The sequence below is a fragment of the Clarias gariepinus genome, chromosome 7 (genome assembly GCF_024256425.1).
Source record: "Clarias gariepinus isolate MV-2021 ecotype Netherlands chromosome 7, CGAR_prim_01v2, whole genome shotgun sequence".
NCBI lineage: Eukaryota > Metazoa > Chordata > Actinopteri > Siluriformes > Clariidae > Clarias > Clarias gariepinus.
The window spans coordinates 21,237,820-21,250,702 of NC_071106.1; the positions used below are offsets into that span (position 1 = coordinate 21,237,820).

At 36.9% G+C, this 12,883-nt stretch overlaps 1 protein-coding gene across 1 annotated transcript; it reads right to left on the reverse strand.

Moving 5' to 3' along the window:
• Positions 1–202: 202 nt before the first annotated feature.
• Positions 203–12,381, reverse strand: hsf4 (heat shock transcription factor 4). Its single transcript, XM_053501094.1, has 13 exons — positions 12,256–12,381; positions 8,873–8,981; positions 8,306–8,433; positions 8,057–8,181; positions 7,156–7,231; positions 6,984–7,051; positions 6,273–6,372; positions 5,912–6,030; positions 5,539–5,721; positions 5,351–5,459; positions 4,674–4,739; positions 4,371–4,516; positions 203–278 (listed from the first exon to the last, which is right to left on the reverse strand). The coding sequence occupies exons 1-12, from the start codon at positions 12,379–12,381 to the stop codon at positions 4,418–4,420; spliced, it is 1,308 nt and encodes a 435-aa protein (XP_053357069.1). The 3' UTR covers positions 203–278; positions 4,371–4,417.
• Between the last annotated feature and the right edge of the window lie 502 nt (positions 12,382–12,883).

Here is a 12,883-nt window from a genome sequence, read left to right on the forward strand (position 1 = left end):
GAAATTGACAGGGTAAAAATGAATCTGACAGTTACTAAAAGCTTCCTTAGGGGAAAACAACCCTTATATAGAAAAACTACAGAGCCATAGCAAAATATCTTAAACATCCCTGTCAATACAGCTGATTCAATAATATGCAGATCAAAAATTTATAAAACCAGAACTAATCACCGCTGGATAGATGTGCCATGCAAGATTTCACATCTCGCTCTCACACTTTGTTAGAAAAGGTGCTAAAAAAGAAGCCAGCAGTCACTTGGAAAGATTTGCAGGATGACCTGAAAGCAGCAGAAGCAACAGTTACAACAGTAAGCAATGAACAGCACCACAGTCCTCTCCATTTCTAAACCTCTGCTTAAAATATTCACAGTGATGTGCATCTCAAATTGAATTAAGAATTTAATCCCAACACCCAAGAAACTGAATTTGGACAAATGAGGGAAATTTTAAAAGAAAACTTTAAACCTTTAGTGTGTAAAAAAGCTTATATGGGGTAGACTATACTTTCTTGTTGGACATTGTGAAATCACTGGTCCATCAGTGAAACCATCATGAAATTTAAAAGGAGTGAGCGCATGCTGAATTTAGTGTTGGCTACACATCCAGAATTTGGAGCACTCTCCTAACATGGCTGCAACATACTGTACACCCAAAAGGTACAGAGACGTTCATAGAGCGACTTACTCATTATACATCTGAGCAGTTGAGGGTTAAGGATATTACTTGCTCAAGGGCCCAACAACAGCAACTTGGTGATCATGGGGGGGGGGGGGAACCGTAGTCCAGTGCCTTAGCCACTGAGCTACCCCTGTCCCTGTAAACTCAGACCAGAGGCTCAACAGTGCTAACTACTAAGCTATTACTAAGTTACTAATCAAGGTCATATCAAAGGATATATACACTAGCACAATGAGGAGGTCCAAAATACAGCTCCAAGTCACTGCATCTGCATAGATACAACCTCTGTCTCAACCAGCCACTTCCCTTATTGCCACATCCCAGGAAAGTATTTTAGAGAGCCAGAGAAGTGAAAAGGTTTCTTGTTCCAGTCCTCACTTTATTTATCTCAGTATGAGGGAATCCTTAAACAGAAGAATTCTCAGTTTATCAACCCTTTTACAGTACTGGTCATGTTGAGTGAATGGACATCAGACACAACTATTTTTTTATTTAGAGATTCAAGTTGGTCGCTGATCATCCTCCCGAGAGCAAAGAAGTAAAGGAACAGCTTCTCATGCTAAAGTGTGACACTTACTGTAAGCTACACTTGACTTGTTGATTGATGTGTTTATCTACCTTGATGCACCATTGCAGAACTGGTAATCCACATTCAACAATCCTTCAGTAAATCCCATGGTGTCAGGACCTAGGCCCTTGCAGCTGGATTCAGTCAGGTGAATGAATGAAAGAGGCAATGGTGACAGTGAGAACATCTATGATATTGTTGTAGCAGTGATCAACATAGAGTGGCTCACTAAACCATAAAACCAACATCCAGTAAAGCCACCTCCTTCAAAGAGCAGGTAAGTTCCATTTAAACTTCCATATCTGGTCATGTGGTCAGGGAAGTTTCATGTATACAAGCTTTGAATTACTTCAGAGACCAAAGAGATCTTCATTGCTTTTTGTAAAAGTTGAACTTGACCCTGAAGCCTTTGTCTCAACCTGTACAGGTTTGGATAGTGAGCTCTTAGAAGAAGGGTTCGTTTCTCATTGCATGGAACCCATTAACATCAAAGTGAATGCTCTTCATGTTAAAAATATCTCCCCTCTCATTACCAGAATCTCCAAGTATCCCCATTTTTGAAAAGCAAAGGACCTTACATGTTGGTAAACTCACATTTAGTGTCACCAACTGCTTCCATGACAACTAAAAGCCCTGAAACATGGGTCAGAGGTGCTGAACATAGCCCTAGAGTATCAAGAGTTTAAGGACATGCTCAACAAAAAAGCCAAGTGGGCTCCTCCACAATTGTCCACATGATTGTGCTGTTGAGTAGCTGGAAAGAGCTTTATTCTGGTGGGGCCTTAGTGGAGCAGACTTCTTTGTCTGGCACATCTCATGAATGTTTGATTGGATTGGGATCTGTGGAATTTAGAGACCAGGTTAGTGGCCTTGGGTTCTTTGCCTGCCAGGCTCTGTGTGTGGTACACTGGGTGTTATAGTGCCTTTACACTTTACACTGGGTCAGCATCAACTTTTTTCAAAAAGTCTATCTGGACAGACTGACCTTCATTTGTTTACTTGTATAAAATTCATTCATTTATTCGTTTACTGGTATAAAATTAATAAGCATATTAATGTGTTATTGTTATGGCTGATCTGTGTATTCCCAAGATCACTCTTCACATGTTAGATATGTGAAGATCTTCACGTCTTAAATGCTGATGGATAAAGAGAAGGCAGTGACTAATAGACCAGACCCGAAGGAAGTCAACATTTTCTGGGATTCATCAATTTCTAATGATATTTAATTTGTGGATTCAGGATGATTGCTGCAAGACTAAGGATAAAGCCAATGATTTTTAGATCTTTTAGAAAGCCTTCACTACAGCTCACACCTTAAAACACCCTGATCCTTTTATGTCCTTTATAAGATCCTTAGAACCTTGACTAGGTTGCTGAACCTAGACTTGACCAACAGAAGCAATCCCAAATCATAACACGCTTGTATGGAAGGCACTAGGCATGATGGGTGCGTCACTTCATCCACCTCTCTTATTACCCTGATGCACTTAACCAGAAAAAGAAAAATCCTTGTTGTTTTTTTACCAAGCCTTTAAGTGAACTCCCATCACACTCACTTAGGATGTTTTTCCAGCCACATTTTTTCCTAGATAATGGTTCACCACTATCCTTTCACGTTTTAATAATGTGTTTTTTTTGATAGTGTGTAAAACAATTTTCTTGATACTCACTGCATCATTTAGAGTTAAATAATTAGTTGCCAGCTGAAAAATTAATACAAATTTCTAAAAAAAATAATAATCTAATCACTGCAGTAATTATCATAACACACACTCACAATAATGTGCAAAAGTTTTGGCAAGTATGAAGACATGCTGTAAAGTAAAAATGCTTTCACAAATGCAGTATAATTTTTTCTTTTTACATTTTTTTAATCAATTAGAAAATGCAATGAGAGCAAACGGAGAAAAATCTAGATCAAATGAATTTGTGGTGTGACCACCAGTTGGCTCCAAAACCAGCATCAAATCTTGCACTTGCACGAAGTCAAAAACTTTTTAGAATCAGAGTGCTAATTATCAATTTTATATGTAGGTTGAAAGAGTCATTAACTGAAAAGCTGTGTAGGAGCCTTAAAATGGCATGTAACAGCCAAACTGTGCTAATAAGGTGCGGTTGTGCGAAAAACGGGCAATGTTGAGTATCGCAGACGCAGTGGTTAGCTAAGGGAATATATTGCTGCAGATGAAAGACAAATCATACTTAATTCCTTTCGACAACAGAAGATGTTTATCAGTGCTATCAGCAAAGAACTGGTGAAAACCACTGGGACCCAGGTACGCCCGTCTACTGTCTGGAGATGTCTGGCCAATAAAGACTGTCTGCAGGCAACAGTCAAGTGTCGTGGAGGTCAGGATCAATTGTGTCTTCAATGCTGAGAAATCTGAGAAATTCTGAGAGATTGTTATCCATCATGCAATATTATCAGGGAGGTGTCTGTTGTCTGTTTTTTTTTTCTTCAGTTTTTTCATGGAGGAAATTTATTCTGAAGAACAAGGCATCCAGGAAGTGATGGTTTGGCCCCCACAGAGCCCTGATTTCAACACTATTGGGTCTGTCTACATGGAGCGACAGAAAGGTTTGAGAGAGCTTGCATCCTCAAAAGATTTGTAGTTAGTCCTTCAAGATGTTTGGAACAATCAACCTGCCAAGATTCGTCAAAAACTGTGTGCCTAAAAGAAATTCTACTACTGTTTTGGATTTCTCTCCTGTTCGTTAGATGCTCTGACACAGACATATTATTTTTAGTCTTTTGACTGCTTCCGCCTAGGGGGCGCCACACAAATTGGCACAGGTTTTTTGCCAGTTGCCCTTTTACTGTAAATTCCAAGCATCTCAGTCAAGTTTAGTACATTCCACCACAATCATGCGGCTGATAATCATGCTGATTAGCAACACCCCCCACAAGGAGGGTAAGCCACAGATGAAACATACTTTAATTACTCCAATAAATGTCACTTTTGTTATGTCATTCGTGAGATAAAAAGGATTGCATTACATTTTCCTCCCTTCCCCAAACCAGAGCAGCCTATTTTAGCTCAGTGTTGCAGCATACCCAGACAATAGTGTCAGCTAGAAATAAAGCTATCCAAAATAAAATGGTTTGAATAGCAGGTGATACCTGATGGTCTGGGAAAAAGAACTTGTTCCAGATGCAACGTCACAATCTTATTGTTCCTCACAGTCATTTGCTTTGCACACTTCACTTTCCTGACACTGGAACATGTATTGAGACACAGCAGCAGGGACAAGGATGTTGGCCAGCTCCTATACATACAATAGATAGACATGATGGTAGAACTAAATAGCTACATCAATCTATTAGGAACAGATTATTAATGACATAATGACATAAACAAGAATACTTTATCCTCAAGTGGTAAAGACTTGTATCCAAGATAATTTCAAGCAGTGTGTTACTCACTGATTTGAGATTTGGGTCCAGCTCTGGGAAGTTCCACTCATTCATTGGCATGCTTAAAGTGAATGCCTAAAAAGCAATGGCAGTTCATAATTAAGACATTTACAGTAGTTAGATTTTACTAAATGTAAAAAAAGGAATAATTGTGATGTACAAACAGAAAATAAGATGTAGTGTAACTACTGCATAGTTGCAAGTAAAGTTCTGACACATTAGACTTTCTTGCGCCAGACCAATTGCAGCTATACGCAAGTAATTTAGTTTTTGCAATTTTCTGCAACAAACTGAATACCTTTGGATTTAAGCTCAAACAATGACCATTATACATCGGAAATGTAGCTTTAATTTCTGGATATTTACAGTAAGATGTGTTAAACAACTTAGCACTGGTACCTTTTGTTTAACACACCTGTTTTGAAGTGATCAAAAAGATCACAAAAGCCATGTTTTTCCAAAATATTCCTTTTCAACATTCTTTTTCTCCCACTTTTCTTTTTATAAAAGATTTGTTAATCCAGTTATAGCAAGCAAGCGATATAGAAGCAAATATAAGAAATAATTATATAATAATAATATACATACTGTAATAATAATATAATATACTATAATATATAATATAATATGATATAATATAATAATTATTATTATTTACGTAGTATCTGGTTATATGTTGTACCTACATCCACACTGACAGAGCTGGAGTCCACGCTCTGCTGGTGGTTTCTCAGGAGCAGCTGTAGTTCCTCAAAGCTCATGTCTACATTTTCAACAGCTTCAGACGTTTCTGGCCTAACACACATACACAACATTAAATTATTATTAAGAATCTAAAATTATTCAAATCAAACATTTTATCCAGTACACTAACCTGTCCATTGCCCTTTTAGCCCTCCTGTCTCCAGAGCCTGTTCCTCGGCCCTCTAGGACGGATTGTACCATGGCCAAGGGGAGAACGGGGGGTTCAGGACACACACCACAAGAAACCTCCTCACTCCACCTGTGCACACTTGGACTCACTGGCTCTTCCTTAATAATCATTGGACATCTTTCCCTATATAAAGATGCCATATTGCAATGTATTAAAACAAACTATTCAATCAATACAAAATGAAAAGTCAAGTAAGTAAATACATAGGTTAGCTACATAAATGAAAACAAAAACAATTAAAGAATGTTTATATCCAATTTATTCACTTTAAATAAAAATTTTAAATTGACTTTAAAAGTGCAACTATGCATACCTTACTTCCTCTATTTGAATAGCCATTGCACTAGGCTGTGACATGTCAGTAATATCGGAGATGATTGGCCCTACTGTCATTGTGTTGCTAGTCGAACAGGAGGCGACCTCTGTGGATGGCTGAGAAAAAAAAGGAATGAGATGCTTGTAGAAGAAATGACACTTGCTACTTATAATATGTGGCAAATTATATTTTATTCTGTCATTCAGTGGTGATAGGATACTGCACTTAAAAGCCTTAAAAATAATATAAAAAATTACTTATAAAATAGACATAGATTCATTTCATTTGATATACACATCAGAGTTTTCAATTAATTATTATAATATTCTCTATTGCTCATACTTGTATTCTATATTACCGATTGGATGTAAAAGGCTTCTTGTATGGACTCCACGGAGTGGCTGTGATTAAGTTTGGAGGTAGGAGGAGTGCTGGAGCTGTCATCTAACATCAGGGGCCTGAGGAATAAGGGAGGAGTCAGGAACAACACACAACGAGCAAACTGTAATTCAAGTAATAATTACAGAATATAAAGTATGGTCAAATGCTTTTTTTCCCCCTTGGTATGTTTAGGTTTAGGTTTCCTAAATGCTTTTATGTCAGCTTGAATTTACTTGTATATGCTGAACAAAAGTCGTATTATGGTGCCGTAGATTACTAGACCTTGTCCTCCCTCTCACCTGATTCACCCTAGCTGACAGTGCATTCTACATAGAGGATAGAGGGTCATGCGCTGTGGTTCACTGGGTTGGTTTGTGTGATTGTGTGTGTGGGGGTGTATGTGTGTGCCTGTGTGTTTATATGTATCTGTGTGAGTATGTGTGTGTTGTTGGAGAGTCATAGAGCTTGTAGATCTGATTCAGCATTCAGCTCCATTCAGGGCAGTCAAACCAGTGAATTGTGTCACCTGACCAAATCCAGCTGAGTTGGCCATTTGCACAGCTGTGTTTATTATGCCTGTGTATGTTGATTTGTGTGACTTGAATATGTGTGGGTGAGATAATCCAAGCATGGCTGGATCATCCTAGTGTGGGCAAAGGATCATTCTGTAGCGAGTAGGAGTACTTACAGTTTTCTCTTCATTCCGACCGTGCTGGAAGTGCTCGTCTGCATTTGGCTGAACAGGAACTGAATCAGCTAATAACAAAGCCAGAGATGGATTCATCATTAGACTAAACACCAAAATGTAAACATGCTTCATATGAGCTGTTTCTTTTTTTTTTTTTTACATTTTTTTATACCTTGTTCATAACTTTCTGATGCTGTGTGTGGTTTTGTCTCAGTGACACCAGCTCCCTCCACAATACTTCATTCTGCCTACACAAATAAAGAGATATCCTGTCATGCCTTAAATACGTTCAATTTTATTACAGCTTTATCACATTCTTCTGTCACTGCTGACATACAGAACCATTGATCTACATGGGGGTCCAGGACATGATCAATGCACACGACCTTCACTGCATCCCACTAAAAGGTCAAGCGAGTTCTATTCAAACAGCAGGCACAAAGCACAGGCTTAATGAATAGAGACTAAAACTAGGTGAGGAATGAGGGTAAATGTAGGTAAAGGGTCACATCCTTTTTGGGTGACAATGCTACTTGTTTGTTATTACAGAGGGAAGCACAAACACTAACTCATTTCACCTACAGAAGCCATCATACAATACAGTACAATCATATAAAATCTTTCTTGGGTCAAAATTAATTGCTACAAAATTGGTAATATTATTAAAAAAAAAAAAAAAAAGAACAGACAAATTGGATGAAGAATACAAGGACACATTCTCACTTCTCCTGCTAGGGGGCACAGTTGCAGCAAGCGAGGAAGCTGAGACACTCTTCCTGGGGGATTTACAGAGTTTCCAGTGCAGCAGCACTACTCTGAGGTTCTCCTACGTTGCCAAGCTCCTCACACTATCACACAGATTAAGCACAGCAAAGTGCAAAGGAACCTAATTTTTGCTGCCTGTACTTACATTTGTTTAAAATCAATTCCCACATCTCATGACCAATGGTTAAGCCAGGGATGTTGATGGACCAACGAAAAGGGGAGTTTATGCAATCAAATCACCTGCTTTATCATCAAATAGTGCAAATAATAGCAAATTGTAATCACATACTGTACATTATGTAACTCACTGTTTCATATCTTGCAGCTGGCACTCCATGTTCTCTTGCTGGCTGCGAAGCACCTGTACTTCATACAGAAGCTTGCTAAAGTCCTCCTGTCTAAATTTAGTCTCCTCACTTTTTACTATAGACACCTGATAAAAAACACATACACAAAGAATCAGACTGAAGAAGCAATATGTGATGCATGTCAATAAAACCAATGTTATTATGCGTAACAATAAATTGTGCAAGTGTATAGCCGTACATTAGTCATACCTTGCGCTTGATGTGTTCTAGCAGATGCTCATGGCCTTGGAGGAAAAAAAGATGCTGAAACTCTGTATCATCTCTTTCTGGCTTCACCAGTCCACTCTGTTCAATATTCACTACCTTTCTGAAGCCATCTGAAACAATTATGAGATGATACATACATACATACATACATACATACATACATACATACATACATACATACATACATACATAAATATGGACATACATACATGTTGGTATTATTAGTTTAGTTTTAGGTTTGAGAAGCATATACTGTATGCTACAGTCCAAAAATACTGTAATATTTATTATTATTGTAACCACATTAAAGAGATATTATGATTATTCTGACAGTCCAATTAATGATGCAATACTTTGCTTAAAATCATTAAAAGCTGCTCTTTAACATTCATAGCAAATTCTTGAAAATGTCTTACATTTGATAATATAAGAAGGCTTTAGATTTTGCAGCTGCTATAATTTTTTGTTTTAGAATTAATAACTAAATGAAACTTAACCTATAAAGTGACAAATAACTTGATTTCTACTATGTTGTGTAAAAGTACATACACATGTTGAGTTGTCGGACAAAACTGGCCATGTTGTTGTGCTTGAAGTATTTGGGCAGAACCTCTTTGGCAAATCTTCCTTGGTCAAAGACATGAAAGCTGGTACCAGTCTAGAAAGAAAAAAATACAGTATATACATTAAAGCAGTATCTAATAGTCTAATAAATATCTAATAGAGAAACGTCAGGTTATTAATTTTTTTCTTCTTCAACCAAACCTAGTTAAGATGGTGATTCAGCATCACCAGTATATTCATCACCGGCCTGATCACCTGTCATAATTTGTACCTGTTTCGCATTGGTTCAAGCTTTTTTTAGGCTTGAATGGTTTATAGGTCACTTTGTGTCTTACATTGGCTACAGGCTAGCCTGAAACTCGTCAGGTACAGGCACTGGACTAAAAATGAGAGCCAAAACTTATTTTAAAGGAAAAAGCTTGAAGAACTATTTCTCAAGACTACATTAAAATATTTATATAAACTACCAGTTAAAGGTGTGAACACAGCTAATTTAAATTTTATCATCTTTTTTCATATTTAAACAAAGCTGAAGGCATCCAAAATATGCGAAAATGTCCTTTAAACAGCTGATGTTGAGATGTGTCTGCTACTTATGCTCAGTAAAGTCATCATAATGACACTAATCTGAGGTGCTGTTAACTGGTGATTTCAGCTGACATTTCTGTCTTAAAATAACAACTGACTGTTAATTACCTGATGCCATACAGTATGTGCTATTTCATAGTTTTGAAAAAAAACAAAAAAACAGTATTGTTATAGAATGTAGAAAATAAATCCAAACTTGTGTTTAAATATTTGACAGGTACTACTATACAATTTAAATACAATTTAAATGAAACTCTTAAAACAGAATAATTTTAAAAGGTTTTATATCGTGTTTGGGTGGCAAACAGAAAGAACACACAGTGAGCTGTGCAAAAAAAAATCTCACCTGTTACAAAGACACACTGCAGCATTTTTTTTCTTTTAAGGATGCTGACAAGCAGTTTCCTTTGATTTACTTATGAATTATGTATAAAGTATATAAGTTTTAGAAAGTACTGTATAAGTGTCAAGTATTTCCAAAAGAGTAAACTTCCAAGTTTTTAATTCTGCTTGTCAGTTGATGCTGGGAATAATTAGACCAAAAACATACAGTATGTAAAACAATGAGCACAGGATACAGGAATGCACAGTATAAGACTAGAGCAGGAACTCTGACAATAAAAGTGAACCATGAAAAAAATTAAATCATCATTGTTCCAGTTCGCTTCAACCTGTTCTGATAACTTTTCCTCTATTCCTGGTTTTATCATAAACCCAGATAATGGAAGAGATGTGTGATGTTCAGGCCAGTAAGCAGTAATCATGTACTCTCCACTTTTCTTTAAGAGACTTTTTTCTCATAAAAACATAAATTATCATACTGTATATAATATCATATTAATTTGCATATCATCTAAATTAACCTACATTGGAACCCCAGATTGCGAGTGACATGGAAAGATTTTTAATGAATTTTGACTTAAAAACCAATAAGTCTTGGTTTATGAGAACTGAGAATGTATGTATCATGCATGCGCTTCTTGTTTTGACGCAGAGTGTCATGTGATCACAAAAGAGCAAACGGTTTTCTCTCTCTTGCGCTGCGGAATTGTCGGTGATCATCTCCCCAGCTGGGTCTCTTACTGGTATAATCAACATCACATCTGTACTGTTTACTATAACACTGTGACCACGTGTCCGTGTAAAAAATATTTTATTTTGTGTTTGTATGCGTGTGTGTACATTGGACACCATGCCCCTTTGCACACAAACCTCTCACACACACACACACACACACACACACACACACTCTGCTCTACTCAGAAACACTGCTCTGTCGCTATTCTTTTTAAAGGTAAAGTGCAGATTAATTAGTTTGTTTGTTCTTCCTTTCAGCAGTGATTCTGTTAGCGTGCGCTCATGCAAGACTTATTAGTGTTGTTCCTTGCAAATTTTTCTGATAAAACAGTCTTTCTGTTAATGTGTGTGTGTGTGTGTGTGTGTGTGAGAGAGAGAGAAACTCAAATAAGAGAGGAGGAAGGTTTACTGTGTAAGATGAAAAGAGGGAAAGGGGAGGATCTGATTTCTTCTCTCCTCTTACTTTAGCTTCACACACATACACAACACACACACACACACACACACACACACACACACACACACACACACACAGAGCGCCTGTGCGCATAAACGGAAACACTTATCTGTCGGGATTTCTTTTTTGGGCTCTGTAACGAATAATTTGAGTTTCCATTATTTCTTATTTGAAAATCCACTTTGATTTATGAGTGTTTTTAAATACAAGCTCGCTTCTGGAACGAATTAAGCTCGTAATCCATGGTTCCACTGTATTTGGTGTAAATATCTATTTTTTACCGCGTATCAGTATAAAAGATGATTTCAAGTCCCGGTCCCAAGATTACCTTAAAATGTGCTGTCTCTTAGGTTTCTAAGGCTGAATACTTATTTGTTATAGATATAATACAGATTTTAACTAAGTGGATTTAACTTTTCCTTTAAAAATGTATATCATAGATATTTAGGACCATACAAATTTATATGTATATAAATATAGGGTAATAATGGTCAAGGATGTGATTGGATTTTGAACTTTGTTTCCAATGCAGAAACTGTGCGTAAATGCCTGTACCAAATTTGTAATGAGATTTTTACACAGTCACACAGAAATAATAATAATAATAATAATAATAATAATAATAATAATGTGACGGTACAAACACTAAGATGATTTCTCTCAGTATGGGACCAAAAATGTCATGACTAAACCTGTTAAACCCAATATTAACATTTCCAAGGAAAATAAATATTTTATATGACACAGTTTTATGTATATGACATGATAAGACAATATCATTTTTTCTTGACCTTAAAAAAGATCTGTCTTTTGTAAAAAAAAAAAAAAAAAATACATTTATACAAATTTTAGCCTTGTTTTCAGAACACATTACTTAAATAAATTGTGAACAACAACCCCTTAGCAATATTTTTTGCTGTAGGTGATTTAATACTTTATTTACTCAGTAATTAATTTAATGTAAGAATTTAGCTGTTTAAAACGTTGGGAGCAGACCCTTGTATCTCAATAGTGATATCAGCATGTATGGCCATAAAGACCAAGAATTTTGCAAGCAATTTTATGTTAGCAGCTTCTCTTTAATTATCACATGTAAAACCAACATTCAACTCCATTCAATGCATGTAGCAGGTGTTCATTCTCTAAATAATAAGCTGAACTATAGAATGTGTTATAATTCCTAAAGATTGATTTGTCATAATTAAATTTACTACTAGATCAATAGACGACATAAGAGCTGACTCACGGTGCTCCAACAGATGAGATGATTAGTCTCTGGGTCTTCCACCAGTGTCCACAGCTTGGTCAGGAATGCTGGCACATTGTTGGTGAAGGCTCCATCCACACCTGTGGAACCTGGTGACTCCTGCATATCTGCACTCAGACCTGGGCTTGGGTTCCTGTACTTGGGCAGTGCTAACACAATACATTTGCTTCCTAAGACTTCTTAGTCCATCTCCTTTTTTCTGCTCTCTGCCCTCCTGCGCTCCTAGTCGTGTTCCTCTCCGTTTTCTGTATCTCCTGCTTGCTCCCTCTCTCTGGCTCAGTCATCTGGCCATATCAGGGTTGTGTCGTTCATGCAGGCTTGTGTCAGCATAAAGAGAGGATGCAGCCTCATCACCACTACTCCAACAAAAGAGGCCATAGGAACAATACATGGTCGTACTAAGCCTAGAATAATACTGCACTGTTACACCAAACACAATGCTCCAACAAAACTTGTGCATGAGTGTGTTGTGTGAATCATTTGTGTGTGAATTACGTGTTTAGAATGTTGATTGCAGATCGTTTAACTTTATAATAAAGTCTTGGAAACATATAATAGAATACCAGTCTACCCACAAATGTATATTTTTTGCTTTATACATATTTAC

Bases quoted from the DNA above. Each gene is read 5' to 3' on its own strand.
- hsf4 (XM_053501094.1), bottom strand. From the start codon at position 12,381: ATGCAGGAGTCACCAGGTTCCACAGGTGTGGATGGAGCCTTCACCAAC. The intron at 8,434-8,872 runs GTATGTACTTTT...TAATTGTTTCAG, and splicing joins TGTCCGACAACTCAACATGT to ATGGCTTCAGAAAGGTAGTG. The intron at 5,460-5,538 runs GTTAGTGTACTG...TATGTGTGTTAG, and splicing joins GCTAAAAGGGCAATGGACAG to GCCAGAAACGTCTGAAGCTG.